At 30.1% G+C, this 22,152-nt stretch overlaps 4 protein-coding genes across 5 annotated transcripts; 1 reads left to right on the top strand and 3 right to left on the bottom strand.

The window, feature by feature from the left end:
• The first annotated feature begins 1,494 nt into the window (after positions 1–1,494).
• Positions 1,495–12,231, top strand: LOC119599844 (cytochrome P450 4g15). Its single transcript, XM_037949753.1, has 5 exons — positions 1,495–1,972; positions 4,065–4,262; positions 4,925–5,107; positions 10,735–11,676; positions 11,741–12,231. Exons 1-5 carry the CDS (start codon positions 1,771–1,773, stop codon positions 11,950–11,952), a joined length of 1,737 nt encoding a protein of 578 aa, XP_037805681.1. The 5' UTR covers positions 1,495–1,770; the 3' UTR covers positions 11,953–12,231.
• Positions 12,232–14,103: 1,872 nt separating this feature from the next.
• On the bottom strand, positions 14,104–15,571 carry LOC119599845 (ubiquitin-like modifier-activating enzyme 5). Its single transcript, XM_037949754.1, has one exon. It carries the CDS (start codon positions 15,456–15,458, stop codon positions 14,274–14,276), a length of 1,185 nt encoding a protein of 394 aa, XP_037805682.1. The 5' UTR covers positions 15,459–15,571; the 3' UTR covers positions 14,104–14,273.
• A 372-nt stretch (positions 15,572–15,943) lies between these two features.
• LOC119599843 (zinc finger protein 616-like) lies at positions 15,944–20,353 on the bottom strand. 2 transcript variants are annotated; one of them, XM_037949751.1, is made up of 4 exons: positions 19,837–20,353; positions 18,857–19,772; positions 16,277–17,039; positions 15,944–16,212 (listed from the first exon to the last, which is right to left on the bottom strand). In XM_037949751.1, the coding sequence occupies exons 1-4, from the start codon at positions 20,248–20,250 to the stop codon at positions 16,098–16,100; spliced, it is 2,208 nt and encodes a 735-aa protein (XP_037805679.1). In that variant the 5' UTR covers positions 20,251–20,353; the 3' UTR covers positions 15,944–16,097. The 2 variants fall into 2 exon arrangements, with proteins under 2 accessions (XP_037805679.1, XP_037805680.1); XM_037949752.1 differs by lacking the exons at positions 15,944–16,212; positions 16,277–17,039 and adding exons at positions 17,136–17,418; positions 17,486–18,017.
• An 836-nt stretch (positions 20,354–21,189) lies between these two features.
• LOC119599861 (protein BUD31 homolog) lies at positions 21,190–22,021 on the bottom strand. The gene is made up of 2 exons (XM_037949774.1): positions 21,769–22,021; positions 21,190–21,708 (listed from the first exon to the last, which is right to left on the bottom strand). The coding sequence occupies exons 1-2, from the start codon at positions 21,860–21,862 to the stop codon at positions 21,368–21,370; spliced, it is 435 nt and encodes a 144-aa protein (XP_037805702.1). The 5' UTR covers positions 21,863–22,021; the 3' UTR covers positions 21,190–21,367.
• Between the last annotated feature and the right edge of the window lie 131 nt (positions 22,022–22,152).

Genomic DNA, 22,152 nt, shown 5'->3' on the forward strand with positions numbered 1-22,152 from the left:
TTAGTCTACAGTCTGATTATAGACTAGTCTATAGTCTGACTATGGTTTAGTCCATAGCAAAACTATAGTTTAGTCTATAATCTGACTATAGTTTATTCTTTAGTCTGACTATAGTTTGGTCCTTAGTCTGACTATAGCTTAGTCTTTAGTCTGACTATAGTTTAGTCTATTATCTGACTAAAGCTTAGTCTATACTCTGACTATATTTGGTCTTTAGTCTGACTATAGTCTATTGTCTGACTATAGTTTAGTCTATAGTCTGACTATGGTTTATTATTTAGTATAACTATAGTTTAGTCTATAGTCTGACTATGGTTTAGTCTATAGTCTGACTATAGTCTATTGTCTGATTATAGTTTAGTATATAGTCTGACTATGGTTTATTATTTAGTATAACTATAGTTTAGTCTATAGTCTGACTATAGTTTAGTCTATAGTCTGACTATAGTTTAGTCTATAGTCTGACTATAGTGTGATCTTTAGTCTAATTATAGTTTAGTCTATAGTCTGACTATAGTTTAGTCAATAGTCTGACTATAGTTTACTCTATAGTCTGACTAATTTTTAGTCCATAGTCTGACTATAGCTTAGTCTATAGTCTGATAATAGTTTAGTCTATAGTCTGACTATAGTTTATTCTTTAGTCTGACTATGGCTTAGTCTTTAGTCTGACTATAGTTTAGTATTTTGTCTGACTATAGTTTACTCTATAGTCCGACTATATTTCAGTGTTTAGTCTGACTATATTTTAGTCTATTGTCTGACAATAGTTTAGAATATTATCTGACTATGGTGTAGTCTGTAGTCTGACTATGGTTTAGTCTATTGTCTGAATATAGTTTAGTCTATAGTCTGACTAGATTTTAGTATATAGTCTGACTAGAGTTTAGTCTATAGTGCCGACTGTAGTGTCGACTATAGTTTGTTCTATATTATGACTGTAGTCATAATACGATTATGGGGAAATAGCTGATTTTAGGTGAAAAATCGGATATAAAAAAAATCATTTTTGGTGTGAAATAATGTTCTGGTCACAAATGGATTTTATATATAAAATTGGATTTTAAGTGCAAATTTTATTTTGAGCAATAAATCGTACTTTATGAGACAAACATTCCATGAAATTATTAAGGAAATTTTCGGGATACTTCTGAAAACCCTATTATGAACTCATAATCGACTACAATACAATAAAACTAAAAAATCCACACACAAGAAGAAAAACTAAAAGAGCCTACGATTGAAACCCGATTGTTGACTTGAATATGAGGTAGAGTAGATAGATAGATGTGATGTTTCTATACAAATGGTTGAATTTTTGCACAAAAATAAATACCAGGGACTACTAAATAAAATAAACTAAAATAAATAACTAACTGACGAATTGACAAACTAACTAAGTAACTAACTGTGGGACAGGCAGACAAACTAGACAACCGACAAAAGTTAAGCAAACACAGGCTATAAAAGTAAGCTGCATTTGGATGCACGTTCACAGTTTAATTGTGGACGCGCTATTTCAACTGAACGGTGAATTAAATTCGGGAAAAAATAACTGAAAAAAAGTAACGGTCGACTATATAATATAAAAAAAAAGAAATTAGTGAAAAAGTATTCAACTAGTGGAAAAATACAAAAAAACACTATATTTTATTATATTTTAGTGTTTTAATAAATTAATAGAAAAATCAAATATTGCGCAAAATTAAAAAAAAAAATTAAAACCAGTGTTTAAAATTTTGTAATCAAAAAAATTAACAGTTTTTTAAAATGGCTTTAGAAATGCTAAAAGATCCCAATCTAATATCTCCCGGCAGTGTTTTTTATTTTTTATTATTGCCCACTATTTTATTGTGGTTTCTGTACTGGCGATTATCTCGGCGACATTTATACGAATTGGCCGATAAATTACCAGGACCCAAAGGATTACCAATAGTGGGTCATTTATTCGATGTGTTGGGACCAGCTTCGTGTATGTGAATACAATGAAATATAATAAGTAAAATAATGGTGATAATTTAAAGAATAAAAATTTTTTCCAGAATAAAATTTATATAAAAAAACAGAAATATTAAAATACTGTGTAAAATTAATTGTAAAAAAGCAAAAAAAAAAACATTAATTTAAAAAACAATAAGAGTTAATGAAAAGCGATAAAAATAATTTAAAAAAATATATATTTTCTTGTGAAGATCATTTAAAATAATTTAAAATATTCTATATCAAAAATCTAAATATTTCCAAAAAACATCGAATACAAAACATATTGGAAAATTCATAACTAGTAAATTGCATTTTTAAATCGTCAGGATCACAAAAGATATTTTTTAACATCCGCTTTTCCAAAAAATACTAAATTGTTAAAAACTTCTACGCCTTCAGTCGGCCGTAAAAAATGAAGTCGAAGTGCTTCTGTGAATTATGAAATTTTGTCCAATCAAGAACAAACTCTCTAAATTGTGCTATAAATCCTTTATTTATAAGAATGACAGCATTTAAGTGACCTTTGACGTTTAATATATGTATTTGTCTTTCAAATTATAAAATTGTTTTTAAAAGAAAATTTTCATTACATTTTCTATTTCTACTACAACATTTTGGAAGTATTTTCTTTTACAAAATATCTTCACAAAATATATTTATATAGAAAATAATCGAAAAATTTTCTTTTCATAGAAAGTGATCGAAAAATTCTCTTTTCGTAGAAAATGATCAAAAATATTTTCTTTATAGAAAATTTTTGAAAAACTGTCTTTTTATAGAAAATTATCGAAAAGTTATATTTTCGGAGAAAATTATATTTTTTTTTTTTTTTTTGTCGAAAATGATCGAAAATTTTTCTTTTCGTAGAAAATAATCGAAAAATTTTCTTTTCGTAAAAAATTATCGAAAAATTCTCTTTTCGTAGAAAATTATCGAAAAATTCTCTTTTCGTGGAAAATGAACCAAAAATTCTCTTTTCGTAGAAAATGATCGAAAAGTTATATTCTTATAGAAAATTATCGAAAAATTCTCTTTTTATAGAAATTTTTGGAAAAATTCTCTTTTGATAGAAAATTTTGGAAAAATTCTCTTTTGATAGAAAATTTTCGAAAAATTCTCTTTTTATAGAAATTTTTGGAAAAATTCTCTTTTGATAGAAAATTTTGGAAAAATTCTGTTTTGATAGAAAATTTTCGAAAAATTCTCTTTTTACAGATAAATTCTCTTTTTATAAAAAAAAATCGGCAAATTCTTTTTTATAAAATTTTTTTCACAAATTCTCTTTTAAAAAGTCTTTTTCAACAATAATAACATTTTTACAAAAAGAATCGATAATTTTGTTTTTAAAACAATTTCGAAACCCTATTTTTATAGAATGTCGAAAAATTCTTTTTTTTTATAGAAAATTAAAAAAATTCTTCTTTTGAAGTAAATTAAAAAAAAATCTTTTTATAAACAACTTTTAAAAAATAATTAAAATTTTCTTTTTCTCTTAAAAGTCTTCTTTTCAAAAATAATTAAAATTCTCTTTTTATAGGAACTTTTTGAAAAATTATCTTAAAAGTCCTTTTTTCGAAAATATTTCAAATTCTCTTTTTCTAGAAATTTTTCGAGAAATTCTGTTTTTAAAGAGAATATTATTGAAAAAATCTATAATTACAAAAAGAATCGATAAATTCTATTTTTAAAAAACTTTTTCGAATAATTCTTTTTATATAGAAATTGTTTGAAAAGCTCTCTTTTTATACAATGTCGAAAATTTCCCTTTTTTCTTAAAATTATCTTTTCAAAAACTATTATTAAAGAAATATAAGAAATAAGACAATTTTCGAAAAATTCTCCTTACAAGAAATCTCGTTTTAGGGGAATGTTTTAAAAAATTCTATTTTCAAAAACAATTATTTCAAAAAAAATAAAAAATTTTCTTTTTATGGAAAATTTGGAAAAGTTCATATATTATAAAAAATTGTAATAATAGAAAATTTATAAACATTTTTGTATTTTGTAATATTATGGAAGATTTTCGAAAAAGTTTTTTTATAAAAAAAATTCTCTATTAATTTTAATTTCCTAAATTACAGCTGTTTTCAAAACTGTTATACGTAAAAGTGCTGAGTTTCCTCACGTGGCCAAAATGTGGATTGGTCCGAAATTGGTGATATTTATATATGACCCCAGAGATGTTGAAATATTACTAAGCAGTCAGGTATATATAGACAAAGCATCCGAATATAAGTTTTTCAAACCATGGCTAGGAGATGGTTTACTGATTAGTACGGGTAAGTAATTTATGAATAAAGTTAAAAAGTTTATTTTTTTTAAATCATGTTATTAAAATTAAACAACAATGTCTAAAATCTAATATTTTGCACAAATGTTTCAAATCATATGAGTCATTTTCAAAAAACACAGACGTATTGTGTTCATTTTTTTGTGAATAATTAATAAAACATTTATTTAATGTGACATTTTCATATAAAACATAAATTTGTATGTGTTAAAAAAATATTACATTTTAAATAAAAAGACAGAAAAAAAGAAAATGCGTAACATAAAAATTTTTCAGTGTAGGTGTTAGAGAATGGGGCAAATAAACATGTTCAAATCATGTTACCAGATGTTAATGACACCATGATCACTAGTAGGAAGACAATGAAAATGTGTGAAGTAGTCACGGTTTTGACTTGTCACAAATTAAAATATTGTACATATAATGTGCCAAAAATTCATTTAACTTTAACAGGAATTATTCATCAATTTAGACATATTTTTCCTTAAAAAAAATCTAAACTCATTAGAATATTAATCACTGACTACTTGTTATTAATTTAATAGAATGATTTAACAATTTATATTTGTGCAATTTTTTACTTGTATTCCCATTTGAATAATAATACAAAATCTAATTCACGCTTTTCATTGTTAACAATTTCTTTTTCAGGTCACAAATGGCGTTCACATCGTAAATTGATTGCACCCACATTCCACTTAAACGTTTTGAAAAGTTTCATTGATCTTTTCAATGAAAATTCACGCAATGTAGTGCGTAAACTGCAGGCAGAAAATGGTAAAACTTTCGATTGTCATGATTATATGAGTGAGGCAACGGTTGAAATTTTATTGGGTAAGTGTGTAATAAAAACTTATAATTCTATTATGATAATAATAAACAATTTTGCATAGAAATTATAATGTTTAACAATGAACATTAGAAATGTATGTTAATTATTTTCTTTGTTAACTTATGTCACTTCAAATCAAATATTATTTGTCCCACTTTTTTTTAATATTTTGAAAATTTCTCGCAATCTTATTTAATTGCATTTGTTGCATAATTAATTAACAGACAATTTGTGCTTCATTAACATGTAACAATAAAAAATATATGTTAATGACATTGTCCGTTATTTTATATTTCAAAGTATTTCCATCATTTTGATAAACTGCCAAATGTTATAATAGTTTTTGTTGCCAAATTATAGCAAATAATACATCCTTAAAACAAATGTTTGGCGAAAATTAATTATGAATAGACAATTCATACACTTGTACTGAAAGAAATATTGTCGATTAAAAAATAATTACATTACTACATCATTGATATGCAATTTACAATCATTTCTACTATGTTCAACAATAAAATACTGCAATTATTTCATTGGTAATTATCATTAAATACTGTAGACAACTTTCTTTAAAGAGGAGATTCTCAAACTTTTCTGAGGCCATCCTTTCCTATACTCGATTTAGGACTAAACCATTAATATTACACACTCATACAATTACGCTTTGGGTATTGTCATTGAATAACTTAATTGGTTCTAGAATGTAAGTTTTGTATACTCTGATTTTTTAGAACAAGAGTTTCAACAGAGTTTCAGTCTTTGACTTGTCCCGATTGTTGGAGAGATACCTACTGGGATCCACTTGGTAGCTGTAATTTAAACCCAAAATCACGGGAAAAGAGCTATAAATTTGTGGTGTCTAATGTATCATCCTTGCCCGAACCAAAGTACAATATAATCTGGTTCCAAGGAAACCAGTAGCCCATATAACAGAGTTTCTGTCTTTGTCTTGTCCCTATTGTTGGAGAGGTACCTACGTGGTGACTGTAATTTAAACTCAAAATCGCTGGAAGAGAATCTTGTTTAAAAGACTGATCTAAGGCCCCCCACCTTGATGTGTTTCCAAACAGGGAAAAAGTGGTGCTACCAGTACCTCTAGTCTGCCGGGACTATAAACTTGTGGTGTTTAATGTATCATCGGCCTTTCCTTGGAATAATTTGGCCTGGGAACGAAGCAAAGTACCATATAATCTGGTTCCAAGGAAACCTGTAGCCCACAGGACAGAGTTTCAGTCTTTCTCTTGTCCCGATTGTTGGATCGGTACCTATTGGGGTCCACTTGGTGACTGTAAATTAAACCCAAAATCGGGGGAAGAGAATATTTTTTAAAATACTGATACAAAGTACTATATAATCCGGTTCCAAGGAAACCAGTAGCCTATAGGACAGAGTTTCTGTCTTTGTCTTGTCACGATTGTTGGAGAGGTACCTACTGGGATGCACTGTAATTTAAACCCAAAATCGCTGGAAAAGAATGTTGTTTAAAAAACTGATCTAAGGCCCCCACCTTGGTGGGTCTCCAAACAGGGAAAAAGTGTTGGTACCAGTACCTCTAGTCTGCCGGGACTATAAACTTGTGGTGTCTAATGTATCATCGGCCTTTCCTTGGAATAATTTGACCTGGGGTCGAACCAAAGTACCATATAATCCGGTTCCAAAGAAACCAGTAGCCCATAAGACAGAGTTTTAGTCTTTGTCTTGTCTCAATTGCTGGAGAGGTACCTACTGGGGTGCACTTGGTGACTGTAATTTAAACCCAAAATCGTTGGAAAAGAATGTTGTTTAAAAAACTGATCTAAGGCCCCCACCTTAGTGTGTTTGTAATCAGGGAAAAAGTGAAGCCTCTAGTCAACCGGGATTATAAACTTGTGGTGTCTAATGTGTCATCAGCCTTTCCTTGGAATAATTTGACCTGGGTTCGAACCAAAGTATAATATGGTTCCAAGGAAACCAATAGCCCACAGGACAGAGTTTCAGTCTTTGACTTGTCCGGATTGTTGGAGAGGTACCTACCGAGGTGTACTTGGTGGCTGTAATTTAAAAATTCGCGATAAGAGAATGTTGTTTAAAAGACCGATACACGGTGAATCTATATTTCGGGATTAGTTGCCGAAAAAAGACAATGATTAGCCCGCAGAGCAGTTATTGTGAGAGAGTTGATGTTATGTGTATCTGATACAGAATTGGATAAGGAGGTATGCAGGCCTCCTTACACCCGTATATCTAGAGTAAATGTGTCGGATAAATGGGAAGTGTGCTGAGTTGAATGGTGATTAAATTTTCCTTTATTGTCAGGGCAAGTTTTGGGGTAAATCTGTTCATATCAGACTTGCCACAGTGTGTTATGTGTGGGCAAGAACTTGTCTTTGGCTTATTTGATGGATTTGTATTTCGGCCTACCGATTGTCGAATCGTGAGAGACCATCCCATCTGTGAGGTTGTAAACAATGTGATGTTTTTGAATCTCGAAAGTAACGTAACGGGACAGCAACGGTCACAGATTAGATAGCTTGAGTACTTCAGCAAAGTGCTTGTACATGGACCGGCGAAACGATGTGCAAAAATTGCCGCCTGTGTGTTAGAAACACAACGGGGTTGTGATTAGACGTCTAACAGCTCATCCAGTGGTTGTAAAAGTACCCCCTTGAAATAAGGCCATCATGACAGGTGTTCACGTAAAGCACTTCGACTTATTTCATCTATAGTGGACTTTATAATAAATGTTCCTCTTACTATGAAGTTTATTTTGTATGTATCATTATTATAATATTTATTTTGAGGATGTAATTAATAAGAGGTGACAATCTAACAATTTGTCCAAAATAATTATAGCAGGAGAAAGGAAACATATTTCGTAATGTTTTTAATGGGTTTTGCAAATTCACAGTGTAATTACTAATTATGCCACCCATTTAAACAGGAAAAAAAAAACTATTTAGAAATCCTGCCACACAACTACAGTTAGTAACATCAGTTACTAACTACAATTGCATAATTTGAAAATATTTTATTTGTAAATAGTGTTGCTTGCTTTACGAAAATTCAGCTAAACTATTAATTTCTTTCTTTTTCACTATTTTCTATTGGTTTCTTTTGTATTTGATTTTCTATTTGGCATAACTCATTGGAGCTTGACTCTTTTTTTTCGCCATGGAGGATCTACGTCATGATAACAAGTTTTTTTATTTGTTTTTTTTTTTTTTCTTTAGTTTGAATTCGCACGTTACTGACACATGTTCATGGTTTACAATCAGGTTTCTTGGTTAGATGGTTAAATGAATGTTTGTAGAGGAACCACCACACACACTATGTAGGCCAAAGAAATGAAAAGTTTTGCTATTTGTTTGAGTTGTTGGTTGGACATTAAAGTTAAATAAAGAAATACTGTGTTATGCAATATAAATGGATATTTGTTTTCTTTCAGTTTTTTGTTTATATTGCTAGCAATACGGTTTTATAGCAAACTATTTATTTAAAGGAAGTTTTGGGGTAAAAATAATATGGTGAGGTCAATGTAACCACTGAAGAAGTAGTGCAAATTGTGGGTTATAGAGAGAGAGAGGCTTTGGGAAAGTAAAGAAATATGAATACTAATAAAACATTAATTAATTTTTGTAAAAGCAATTGCAACCAATAATGTGGGTTAATAGAAAATGGGTTAATAATACCTTTATGTTAAAAAATTTTTGTTTTTCGCAAAATTTATAGTTGGCAGTACAATTTGTAGTGTTAGCCAGCTTGATCGGTAGCTTGTTTATTTTATTATAATTTAATTTCATAGATTTAATTAAAGTTGATGTTGTACAGTTGCTTTTCTGAATGGGGAAAATCTGACATGTTCTGGCACGACCAATGCCTATCACAAGATCGGTAGCTACAATCTAGTAATAAATTGTATCTGGTTTATCAATTAAAGTGGATGATGACTTCAACCTCGCTAAAAAGACAGAAAAGTAATTCTCTAAAAAATGGTAAAAAATTTTACGACAGTAATTCCGTGCCATCGCATAAATCTTTATAATCAAGTACGAACAGAAGATATAATTCTGCCTAAACAGAAGTCGGATCTCTAATGATTTATTTTCTGGTATTTCCTTTAAAAAGATATCATTGTTTTCTTGTGATAGTCGACTCTTCTGTTCTCGATTTTTATAAATGGGGAAAATCTGACACGATCTGCCACGATCAATGTCCAGATAACTGCTCCCTCTCTCCTTTGGAGACTAATATCTTTAAAACAGACAACAATTAAAATATCTAGGAGATTCTCATCTGGGCTACCAGAAGGTTTAAATTTTAACAGCTGTTTTCGACTTTTAAGCTCGGACAGAGTCCTGATAAAGGTTCGGTATCTTGATTGCTTAGTTTATTGAAACACTCATTTATAGTGATAAATCTATTGCCTTTGTTTACGTTTCTGTTCCAGTGCCGCCTTTAGTAGATATTACTTTTGTAAATCCAAAGTACCAAGTAAAATTTTATAATGTTATTTGCTGCTTCCGAAGTAGATTTCTTCTAATTCAGTCCTTCACAGCAATGTGAGTTAGTATACTTCTTCGACGACTAAATATAGAAAAGTCAACCAATCTATCAATCTTTGAACAACTCGATTTTTTCGATATGCCTAACGAAAGCCCGAAGTCTCTAATCTTAATAAATGAGGTGAAAAAAGTTTCTCAAACTTCATTAGTTCTTTTTGAAATGGAATTCAATGATTTCTACAAATACAAGAATCTTTTGAGAACTCTCAAATCAAGATTCAACTTGTATTGCGCAGAAAGAATGAAGTACATGTATTAAACTCTACCCTTTTTGATTCTATTAAAGTTAATTCATTCCAATATATATTTTTCAAAAATATTATAGAAGTTTAATTAGACCTATCATAATTGAATTAAAAAGTTGTTCGTCTTTCGATCAATGCAGGGTCATACCTAATCGTTTAACAAAGTGGTCGTTAATCGACTCTTATGTTCCAAAATGATCGTTGGATCAATTTCTATGAAATTGAACAATTTTAATCATTGCTTGTTGTATCCTCATAGCGTTATAAAAGATCACCACTATATTTGAATATATTTCTTTCATTATCTATTACTCCTTTACTTTAACTAAATTTAATTTATTATACGAACATTAGCCGGCCTGGCCTGCATTTTTACAAATCCAAAAGTATCTATAATAAATTTCCATTCAAATGCAAAACAAAGTATATAGACATCATACTCTTTCCATTTATTACGTGTCACTGTGATGCAAGTTTTAAGTTGAAGAAACTTATCAATTGTGTATTAAGGAAAATGAAGAGAGAAAAAACACAACAACGGATTGCCAATCATTAGTCAAGAAATACACATGAATAGTTTCCAAAGTTTTGGAAAACATGAAAAATGTGTAAACTTTCAAAATTTAATTATTAACAATTTTGTACAGTTCATTTACACTAGACTAAAGGCAGAGAAATGGATTTTTATTTTGCGTGTTATAGAAACATTGTCTAAGTTTAGTTATTACAAAATTTGACTAAATTACGTTGGACTTTGATATTTAGAAAGTATCCCTGACTAATCAAGCTTTATATGATTATGCTAACAACTATTTACATACTTTTTAATCTTTTTTCCAGAAACTGCCATGGGAGTTTCGCGAAAAACTCAAGATAAATCCGGTTATGAATACGCCTTGGCTGTAATGAAAATGTGCGATATTCTGCACATGAGACATCGTAGTCTCTTTTTAAGAAGTGAATTTCTCTTCACACTTACCAGATACTATCAGGATCAAGGAAAACTATTAAATATTATACATGGTCTTACGAAAAAAGTCATCAAAAATAAAAAAGAAGCCTTCACCAAAGGCACCAGAGGTTCCCTAGCCCAATACGAATGGACTAAAGATGGTGAATTGATAACGGAAAGTCTCAAATCAAATGGTGTTAATGGTAAAAACGAAAAAGTTACTTCTGTTGAGGGTTTATCATTTGGTCAAGCTGAGGGTTTAAAAGATGACTTGGATGTGGAAGATAACGATGTGGGCGAAAAGAAAAGATTGGCATTTTTGGACTTACTATTGGAGAGTGCTCAAAATGGTGCCGCCATAACAGATACCGAAATCAAAGAACAAGTAGATACGATAATGTTTGAAGGTCATGATACCACAGCAGCTGGCTCATCATTCTTCTTATCGCTTATGGGTATACATCAGCATATACAAGATAGAGTTATAGCTGAATTGGATGAAATATTCCAGGGTTCTGATAGATCTTGTACATTCCAAGATACTCTAGAAATGAAATATTTAGAAAGATGTTTAATGGAAACCCTAAGAATGTATCCACCAGTACCACTTATAGCCCGAGAATTGCAGGAGGATTTAAAATTGGTTTCAAATAATTATGTTATACCCAAGGGAGCCACTATAACAGTGGCCACTATTAAATTACATCGCAATCCTTTGGTCTATGAAAATCCCAATGTTTTTAATCCCGATAACTTTTTACCCGAACGTCAAGCCAATCGTCATTATTATGCCTTTGTACCATTTTCAGCTGGACCCAGAAGTTGTGTGGGTAAGTAGTAATGGCAAAATGAATATAGAAGAAAACAAAAAATTAAATTAATTTAAATTTTCAGGTCGTAAATATGCCATGTTAAAATTGAAAATACTTTTATCGACCATTTTACGCAACTATCGTGTCTATTCGGATATGACTGAGGAGGATTTCAAATTACAGGCCGATATTATTTTAAAACGGGAAGAAGGCTTTCGTATACGTTTACAGCCTCGCCGACCTAACACCACCACCAATTTGTCTAATACTACTTCATCTAGTTCCACTGTTTAATAATTTTTATTTTATTGTTTTCTGTCTATATTTCACAACAATTTCAAGATTTTATTATATTTTATGTATTTTTTTCTACTTAATTTTGTAATATTTTATTAAATGTAACATATTGCAATATTTTTTTATAATTTTATGTTTCTGCATTTATTTAAGAATTGATTTTTTTGGGGGAAAAATTATAGAAATTTCATTGTTTTAATTTAAGTTTTATAAATACGTATGTAACTATGTATATTAGTGTATAAATGTCTAATAAAGAAAAACACTTGTTGTAACTGGAATTAAAGTTGATTTAGAAGTATTTATGATGCATAGATTACAAAATAGGTACATCAATCATATTATTTTAACTTTAAAATGAACGATACCAAAACTTTAAGGACCAATCTTTGGGTAAACGATCCTTTAATCTTGTACTCAAAAACATCAAGTGGGATTACATCAGATTAAACTTATATTTAGATTAACTAATCTGATTATTAATTGGCATTGGATTGACAACTCAAAAACCCACTCTAAGATATTACAGATTAAGTAAAGACTCAAACCGAAAAACAGTTTTATCTCTGATTTTTGATATGCACACTATTATCAACTTCAATTATCGAGGTATAGAAACCAGTTATTAGAAACTTCTATTATATTACTCGATAATAATCGATGCTATTTTTTGACTAATTTCGATTTCATTTTACACTCTACTATCCACTTCAATTATGGAGGACACTTAAAAAAAAATACATACATAATAAAAATTTCTGCTAAATACTGATATTTGAAAATAACGGAAATATTTTGAATTAGTTCTCTATAAAATTAAAATTTTTCAGATACATAACTTTAATTTTACTCCTAGAGACATTTTCCTAATGAAAAGAAGTAGCAAGAACGTACAGATCATGGCCAACCATGACCTGTAATACAAATACATAAATTAACATAAAATTAAGCTATCTATGTGTATTTAAAAACCCAACAGCCTGTTCTACGTACCGGAATGACCCGAATTTATCGGCTAAGGGCTGTCAAACCCATCAAAACAACTACACAATTTAAAAAAATCCTACACTAATCACACAAAATATGCGTTCTTTTAATTGAAGCAAAAATAAGTATGTAATTTGTTTTATAAAAAAATTAAATTAAAAAAATTAACAAAAAAGACTTACCTTTAAAACAGCGCTTTAAGTTACAATCGTGATTTGTTTTTTGTTTAATCAGAAATGCTTTTTGTAGTTCAAATCTAAAATTACACAATAATACATTCACTAATGCTCTTATTTCCATATCCTGACAATCAATTTAGCGACATTCATTCAAATTTTGAACCGCGAAAGTTATACCTTCACTAATTTCCTCTTTTCTATTTTAAATTAACACATTTACCGACTTTTAGTTCCTTTCGATTATATGTTGCACTCTGTTATCAACTTTATATTTTGTGAACATTATTACCCTTTTAATCGACTATTGACGTGATAAAACAGTGTACACTAAAAACACATCTCTAACACAACATTAAGAAAATGACAGGACACACATACACACAATTAAGACAAAGTCCCGTTAGTTATTTGTGACGAATTTTTTCACTATTTAACTATTAAAATTTCACATTCCTTCACTTTATTGAGATTATTTAGCAATTATGCTATATTTTGAACATATTTTTAAAACACTACACTTCTGTTTTACCACATTTTTTTATTAAAATTCGGAGCGTCCTTTCTGTTGCGTTTTAACTATTTGACAATTGACAATAAACTAAATGTTAGCGATGGTAAATCTTATAAGAAGCAGAGTTGCATTTTATGATGATATGGAGATGGGAAGAACTGTCAAAGGATTGTAACAGTAAAATTTAAATTTGAAAGACATATTTAAACATTTTATTAAAGGATATTGATTAATAAGGTTTCATACTAAATATTTTGAAAATAATTTTTGTGTATGAAATGGTTTTAATATAAATAATTAAGTTATATTGAAGTAATTAGTACTAAATTAAACTAAAAAACACTTTGTATATGGAAGGAATTAATTTTTTTAAATTTTTATTAAAATTTTTCGAATATTTATTAAAAAAAAAATAAAATTCATATTGATTCATTTTTATTTTAATGTTTTTTTATTTCCTTAATCTTTCTCTTATTAAATTTTCATAAATTTTTTGTAAAAAGCCACAAAAATACTTATAATTGCACAAAAATAAATACAAAACAAAATAAATCTTTACAATATGGAATAGAAAATTTCAAATTGCAATAAAAAATAAACACAAATTGGAATAACAAACTGTTTGTACGTATGACACACTCTCACATAGATTTCATCTGAGCCATTAAATCATCCAAGTTCACATCGGCTGCTGCGGAAACGGTATTAGTATCACTGGTCACTTCCTTATCAGGAGCTTCATAAGCCAAACGCAAACCTGAACTAACTGATGCTTCCTCCGATTTTACAGCCGCTTCTGGAGGCTGAGAATCATCCACCAACTCAATACCCCATTCATTATCATCATGTAAAGGTTGTTCATCTTCAACTTGCTCCTCCACAACAGCGGCTTTAGGTTTAGCTTGGAATTCTTTTTGTCTAGCCTGGCAATGGCGATCATCACATTGAGTATTGGGTTTTAGAGTCATTTTAGGGAAGAAATCATTCATGGCATTGTAGCCCAAATAATCGGACACTTCACCAAAGTTCAAAAGATATTTTAAAGTATTTTGCACCAACATGCCGGCCGTAATACCCATGGTGGTGGGTAAAGAAGCGGCACATACACCTTCCCTCTTTAAGGTACGTTCATCAATATTTTCCGCCACCACCAGAGGGGGAGCACAGGCAAAACAGGCTGTCTCTCCTGGTCTGATAAATTGTATGTGGCCCGATACAGCATTTTCGGAAACACCTGATTCAAACCAATTTAAAGCCAATTCATTACATGCTGTATTTATCGCCATGCGAGCCTCGAAATTATCCACACAACTTAAAACCAAATCAACAGGTTGTCCCTTTTGCAGACCACCATGCGCAATAGTATCCAAAAATTTATCAAATGACTCCACGGTGGTAATATTATAATTATGTGTTTCTATCGTTACATCGGGATTGATGAATGTTAATGTTTTCGCGGCTGCTTCTACCTTAGACAGACCAGCTTGATCAGGTGTAAAGAACAAACGATTCATATTGGCCAACTCGACTTTGTCGTAGTCAAACAAAATCAATTTGCCTACACCACAACGTGTCAACATATCGGCGGTCACACTGCCCACACCTCCAACACCCACTACGGCCACCGCCTTGTCACGTATACGTTCATATTCCTTAACAATTCCCATACGCTGTAGGGCCATTAGACGACTGTAGGGATTTGAGTCCACAACTTCTGCAGACATTTTTTCAATGCGTTGTCTAGCTGCCTGACTTTCATGACGTTGCTGTTCTAGTTCTTGTTTCAATTCAGCAATTTTCGCTTGTAATTGTTCAATTGCAGACATTTTTCTTTGTAAATTTTTAGAAAATTTATAAAACACAAAATAACAATTGTCTTCGTGTCACTTTCAAAACAAAATTTCTCAAAAAATATGCAATGCCGCTTCTTCTTTTTCTTGTTGTTAGTAGTTGTACGACTAGAATGATAACACAAAGAGTGGGTTTTTGACATATAGATGTCGCTCCGAGATGGGATTATGTAGAGTTGTGTTCTGTTGAATGTTAAAAAATATGAATTTAATATTTTTTTATTTTATTTTTATTAATAAACTACTATTTTTTGAATTTATTTTTATAAAAAAAATGTTAGAATATTTTCTACAAAAAGGGAATGTTCAGAAATTTTTCCATAAAAATAGAGTTATTTCTAAAAATAGAAAATGTTTGATAAAGTTATTGAAAAAATTCTAAAAATATAAAATTTATAGAAAAATTTCTATTATAAAAGAAAATTTATCTAGAATTTTCAAAAAATAAAATTTATCGTAAATATTCTAGAAATAATCGAAAATTTTCTATATTTAAAAGAAAATGTATCAAACATTTTTTTATCACAATTTAATTTGTATTAAAACTAAAATATTTTTTTTTATAACCAAACTTTATTATAGAAAACTACTCAGATTACGTTTTCTTTTGCTTCCTTAGCTTGTTGGATTCTTAAAGTGGACAGTTTTTCCCGTATTCTTAGCAAAAATTTCTGCCAATTCTTCTTGGGTAAGAAATTTCTGATGTACTCGTATCATATGATTGGCAAACCTTTAATAAAAAATGATTTCAACATCACTTATCATTCTGCTTAGGAATTCCTCTAAATACTAACCTTATTCTCCTATCAAACCCCAGTTCCGGACAATATTCACATTTATAAGGCATTCCAGTATGTTTGAATAGATGCGCTTTAAGCTTATTACGATTATCATAAACCGCCGAACAATAGCTGCAGGCATGCGTAATACCCTCATGTTTTTGCAAGTGATAAGTCAGTCGAACTTTAATGGCGAAACGTTTGTCACATAAATGACAGGCATAGGGCTGTTCTCCTGTATGGCTGCGCATATGTATAACAAGTTCTACTTGTCGGGGATAGGCCTTATCACATTGATCACATTTAAAGGGTCGTTCTTTGTGTAATCTTTTATGGGCAGATAATTGCACACGGCCACTAAACGTATTACCACACTCATAACAAATGCAATTAGATTTTTTGGAAGGAACAATCTTTTCACTATCCTTTTTCACCGCACATTCGGTGGGGTGAGTGAAGTTTTCTTGCGAATGAACATTCTTTCCCCTATCCCGTAAATGTTTAAAGTTTTCTTGCGAATGAACTTTGTTTTTATTACCCTGTGAAGGTTTGGTGGATTGTTTAAAGTTTTCTTGCGAATCAACTTTCTTTTCATTCTCCCGAGAATGTTTAGTGGGTTGGTCAAAGTTTTCTGGCGAATGAACTTTCATTTCACTATCCTGTGAATGTATGGTGGGTAGGTTAATGTCTTCTTGCGATTCAGAGCAGTTGTTAAGCATTGATTTGCATTCCGTTGAACAATGTTCTTCAAAATCATCTTTTGTTTCAAATGCATAATCTGGGGAACAAACAGATAACTGAATTTTTTTTATAAACCAAAAATATTTAAGTATCTTAAAGACAAATAATTATTACTTAATAATTTCACTTTTTTGTTTTTTATTTAAATAATTACAATATTATTATAAATTCTTACTTAATTTTAAATTAAAATAACATTTTTAATAAATTTGTGTTTAAAATAATTCTAAAAAGAGGCCTATTTCCCCAGTACTTCGATCACATCTTGGTTGTCTTCATCGCTGGCGCTCACCACAAGATTTTGTTCATCGACCTGTTTAATATTAACAGTTTTGCCAGTGTTTTTCTGAAACATTTCATTAAGTGCTTCCTCTGATATAGAGGCATGATGGACACGAGTTAAATGACGTTTGAAACTAAAAAAAATGTTTTAGAATGAATTATTTTCCTTTAAAATATAAACAAGAAGAGAAATGTACTTACGTATTGCGGGTAGCAAAACCATGATCATCACACAGCTGACAACGATACGGCATACCGGTATGTTTAAACGAGTGAGCTTTTAATTTTTGTTTCGAATTAAACTCAGCACCACATTCCTTACAATAATGCTTGATGCCATAGTGTTTTTGCAGATGATAGGTGAGACGCACTTTAATGGCAAAACGTTTGTCACACAAATGACAGGCGTAAGGCTGTTCACCGGTATGTGATCTTAGGTGTACATTTAAATCAAATTGCCGAGCATATTTCTTATCACAATGCGGGCAGGGTATATTCTTTTCCAAATGCAGTTTCATATGATTAACTAATTGGTTTCTTAGTTTGAAGGCATTGCCACAAATATTGCAGACATTATCACGTTCTTTGTGCGCCTGTTTACGATGTGTTTCCAGTAGATATTGTGTAGCATATTGACGCTCACAATCCGCGCAGACGTATATTACATCCGCGCTTTCGGCATGGTGGGCTTTTTCGTGCTGATGTAAATATTTGGAACTTTTAAACTCGCGTGCTATGTGTGATGAAGTGGTATATATACATTAGATATTTGTTTTATTTTGTCTTTGTTTCATTATGTTTAACAAAACTTTCACTTTTAACTTTTTAATAAAATACTCTGTATGGATTTGAAAAGATATGGTGGCAATAGATTTGAAATTTTAGGATTTCTAAAAACGCAATTTTTCTCTACATAGAGATGTTTCGATGTTTTTTTATATATCGGGAATTTATAAAAAATGTATCCTAAAATTTGTAAAAATTTAAAATTTTCTAAAAAGAATAATTTATCTATTTTTTTAAATAACGAATGTTTCGAAAATTTATCGAAAATTAAAAAAAATTATTGAACATTTTCTAAAAAAAAATTATCGAAAATTTTTAAAAAATAAAATTTATCGAAAATATTCTTTACAAATAATATTTAGCGAAAATGTTCAAAAAATAGAAAATTTATCAAAAAAAAAATTATCGAAATTTTCTTAAAAACAGAAATTGTTTCGAAAATTACCTACAAATTAACAATTTAACGAAAATTTCCAAAAAATTTTAAATTTATTGAAAATTTTATAAAAATAAAAAATTTTATGGAAAATTTCATAAAAAATTAAAAATAGACAATTTATCTAAAAAAATAAAATTTATCGATAGTTTTCAAAAAAAAAAAAAAAAAAAATATCAACATTTTTCAAAAATAAAATACGAAATAGCAAATTATTATTTGAATGATAATTTGACCAAAAAAACGCGATTCCGAATAGCCGAAATGTACGATAGTACCAAATTTTACCTCCTACTCATTTAATATACATATGTATGTTCTTAAACCTAATTAACTACTAAAATACTTACGACAAAAGGCACACAGATATGGTTTCGTATCATTCAGAACTTTGTTTTCTTCCTCCTTTCGTTTATGAAGTTCCATATGTTTATTCAAGTTTTTCTTAAGTAATTTCTTGCGACAAATATTACATTGTACTGAAACATCAGAATCTTCTTCAACTTTTACGATTTTTATATTATTTTTATTTTCCATCATCGATGGCTCATTTTGTAAATGCAATGATTCTAGCATATTTCGGCACAAATTGGCATGATTCTCTAACTCAGCGATATTTTCAAAAGTTTTACAGCATCTAAAGCATTGTAATATGTGGTGGGTGGTTTCATTATATCCAGCTACATTTAATTCTTTTTCATGTATGCTCTCTAAATGTTCCCTTATATTTCCTATATTTGTGTGATTACATCGCAAAGGACATTTATTACCCTCATCATGGACAATGGCTTGATGCAGATGAAAAATAATTTCCGTATAAAATTGTTTATCACACAACAGACATTGCCGAGTTATTTTAGCGGCATTGTCATTTTTCAAGGTCAGCGTGTGTCTAAGTTCTTTATGCCGTTTAAGGGCCGTACGACATCTGTACTCCGACTGACATTCGTTGCACTTGTGTGGCCGTATTTGTCTGTGTATATTCATATGACCCTCATAAGATACATCGCCTCGTAAAATGACTTTACATTCCCCACATTTCCACTTCGTAGGAACAAAATTATTTACTTCATTGGGGTCATATTCTATTAGATAGTCTTCATCATTTTCATCAGTAATATTAACATTTTCCTGAGTGGCCGCTACTTGAGCTAGTCCCACTAATAAGTTTTCCTTTTGCTGGTATGTATACTGTTCATTTGTTTCCTGCTCTTTTGCTTCTAAGATTTCTTCTACCATATGCATTTCATCCACATCATTAATTTCCTACATAAATTAAAAATTTAATAAAAAAATCATTTTGCAAATAAAAAAACAAATTATTACACACCTCTACTATAAGCACATTATCCTGTTCATTTTCCTGTTCCAATATTTCTTCCATAACACACACCTGCATGCCATTCTCATCTACGGAAGAAAAATATTCATTTTCTAGCACCTGAACATTTTCCATTGGTTCCTCCTCCTCCTCTTCCACAACCATTTGATTTTTAGCGCCTTCTAATTCTTGCCTCAACCTATCATCGGCTAGACGTACATTCAAGCTAAACTCATAGATACGTTGGACTTCATTGTAACAATTGGAACATATCACTTGGGGTAAACCATCGTCGTGATCAATTTGTACTTCAGCTAAAAAGCATATGTTCTCAGCATAGGACGTTCCCGATATATGTTGTTCGAATATATCATAGTAGGCATTGGAATTTGTTATCAAACAACAACGACATCGTTGTTTCATAATTGTATTTTTATTTAATTTTTGGCGTTTTCTAATTGAAAATAATTTTTCACGATTTCAATGTTTACAGCCGCTTATATTTTTTTTAATAGTGATGTCACAATTTGCTTTTGACATTAGTCGATAAGTTTGTATGGTTTCGATAATATAAACAATATTTTTAAGTATTGCCAACCCGTTTATGGAGTAACACTTACTTTTACAGTCGAGAGCAAAAATAACTTATATACAATTTTATACCATGGCCCATTGCCTTATAACATCAAGGTGTAGGAATTTTTTTTTTAAAAATTGTTGTACAGAAAACTTTCCAAAGAAATAATATCTAACACAAAATTCGATATAGAAAATACTATCATAGGCAAAATTTGATACAAAAAGTAACTGTTATACACATACCTTTCTAGAGAAAAATGTTTTTCGAGAAGTTTCCTTTTTAAAATCTATCTATAAATACTGGAGATATGAGCAAAATTCCGAAACAATCCATGAATATTTTAGGTTTTTTTCTAATTCTTGATTATTTTTTCAGAAACTATAAGTCATTTCAATAAATTTTGCAGCTAGTCTTTTCTTTCGAATAGGATTTTACTTTGTTAAAAATTAATTGAATCAGTTTAATTTTGTATATAGCTACTAGCTCCCATACAAATTTACATACTCCTGAAAAACGAATTTATTGTTAATAACTCCCTATACAACAACAGTATAACCACAAAATTTTGCAAATATAAATCTAATTTTAATAGAAACTTAAACCTGGATAAGTCTATACTTGACCATAGTTTCCATATAAGATCCACTTCAGAAAATCAATTAAACGAACATAATTAACAAACAACCATTTAACACGAATATTGATTTGAATAAATAAATATGTTATAGGTATACATTCACACATTTTTCCGGATCGATCGAATCTAACATAAATAACACTTGTTTGTATTTAAATTACATACTTTATTTAAAATTATCTTTTATTTATTATCTCTGTATATGTAATAAGAAATTGTGGAAAATTTTATTAACTAAATGCTAAATAGCCTACGCGCTACGGACTACTATTAAAAAAACATCCTGATACAGCTTTATTGGTCACTGAATTCACATTTGTTGTTTAACCAGAGCAACCTCTACAACCACAATGAACACATTCCACAATGCGACCTTCTTCCAGCTTCGATTTGGGTACACGACAAATGCAATTTGTACCAAAATTTGTATCTCTCGTCTGTATGCAGCGAAGACAGCAGAGATTTTCATAACCAGATTTCTTCCATTTGGCAATGAGATTGGCATCGGCAATTTTCTCCTTTAGGCAATAGTCATACAGTTCACGACTAATGGCCTTGCGTCGATAGAATAAATCGTAAATGTAGCGAGACTTTTGATGGTGAATTTTGAAAATGGGCCACAAAGATTCCGTAATACGTTTACCTTCATGTGGTTCAGTTTCGGCTAAAATACAATGTAATTATTTACAATGCATACATATGCTTTATACAATTGTTTACCTACCTTCACGCATTTTCTGTTCCAATTCTTCCAAAGTAGGTTCTATTAATTCCCAACCATCTGGTGGCGGCTTACGAGATCTTCTTACTTTTGGCATTTTAAGGATTTTTTAATAAATTAAGTTTGTTTTTAATCTTTTAAAGCAGTGTTCTACAAATTTTCTAAAAATTTCTCCAGAGAAACTAATTCAACGATAACGCGTCTTTTTGTTACACAGCTGTTTTATAATATTGCATAGGGATGATATTTAAACGATAAATTTCTTGTCATATTTCAAAAACTTGACATTACTTTTTAAATGACAAATTATGACATTCCGTTTTGCCTTGTCTGAGACAAAGTAAATATATAAAGTAGACTCATTTGAACAGCTGACTATTTTTTTTA

Source organism: Lucilia sericata, unplaced genomic scaffold, assembly GCF_015586225.1.
Source record: "Lucilia sericata isolate MDLA Ls3-8-SP2 unplaced genomic scaffold, ASM1558622v1 Contig000093F_arrow, whole genome shotgun sequence".
NCBI classification, from domain to species: Eukaryota; Metazoa; Arthropoda; class Insecta; order Diptera; family Calliphoridae; genus Lucilia; species Lucilia sericata.

What these genes read in the sequence shown, in the direction of transcription:
- LOC119599844 (XM_037949753.1), top strand. Translation starts at nt 1,771, where the DNA reads ATGGCTTTAGAAATGCTAAAAGATCCCAATCTAATATCTCCCGGCAGT. An exon ending in TGTGTTGGGACCAGCTTCGT is followed by an intron (nt 1,973 to 4,064) that starts GTATGTGAATAC and finishes CCTAAATTACAG; the next exon opens with CTGTTTTCAAAACTGTTATA. An exon ending in TGGACCCAGAAGTTGTGTGG is followed by an intron (nt 11,677 to 11,740) that starts GTAAGTAGTAAT and finishes TTAAATTTTCAG; the next exon opens with GTCGTAAATATGCCATGTTA.
- LOC119599845 (XM_037949754.1), bottom strand. Translation starts at nt 15,458, where the DNA reads ATGTCTGCAATTGAACAATTACAAGCGAAAATTGCTGAATTGAAACAA.
- LOC119599843 (XM_037949751.1), bottom strand. Translation starts at nt 20,250, where the DNA reads ATGAAACAACGATGTCGTTGTTGTTTGATAACAAATTCCAATGCCTAC. An exon ending in ATATCTGTGTGCCTTTTGTC is followed by an intron (nt 17,040 to 18,856) that starts GTAAGTATTTTA and finishes TTTGTTCCCCAG; the next exon opens with ATTATGCATTTGAAACAAAA. An exon ending in GGGTTTGATAGGAGAATAAG is followed by an intron (nt 16,213 to 16,276) that starts GTTAGTATTTAG and finishes TTTTTATTAAAG; the next exon opens with GTTTGCCAATCATATGATAC.
- LOC119599861 (XM_037949774.1), bottom strand. Translation starts at nt 21,862, where the DNA reads ATGCCAAAAGTAAGAAGATCTCGTAAGCCGCCACCAGATGGTTGGGAA. An exon ending in GGAACAGAAAATGCGTGAAG is followed by an intron (nt 21,709 to 21,768) that starts GTAGGTAAACAA and finishes ATTGTATTTTAG; the next exon opens with CCGAAACTGAACCACATGAA.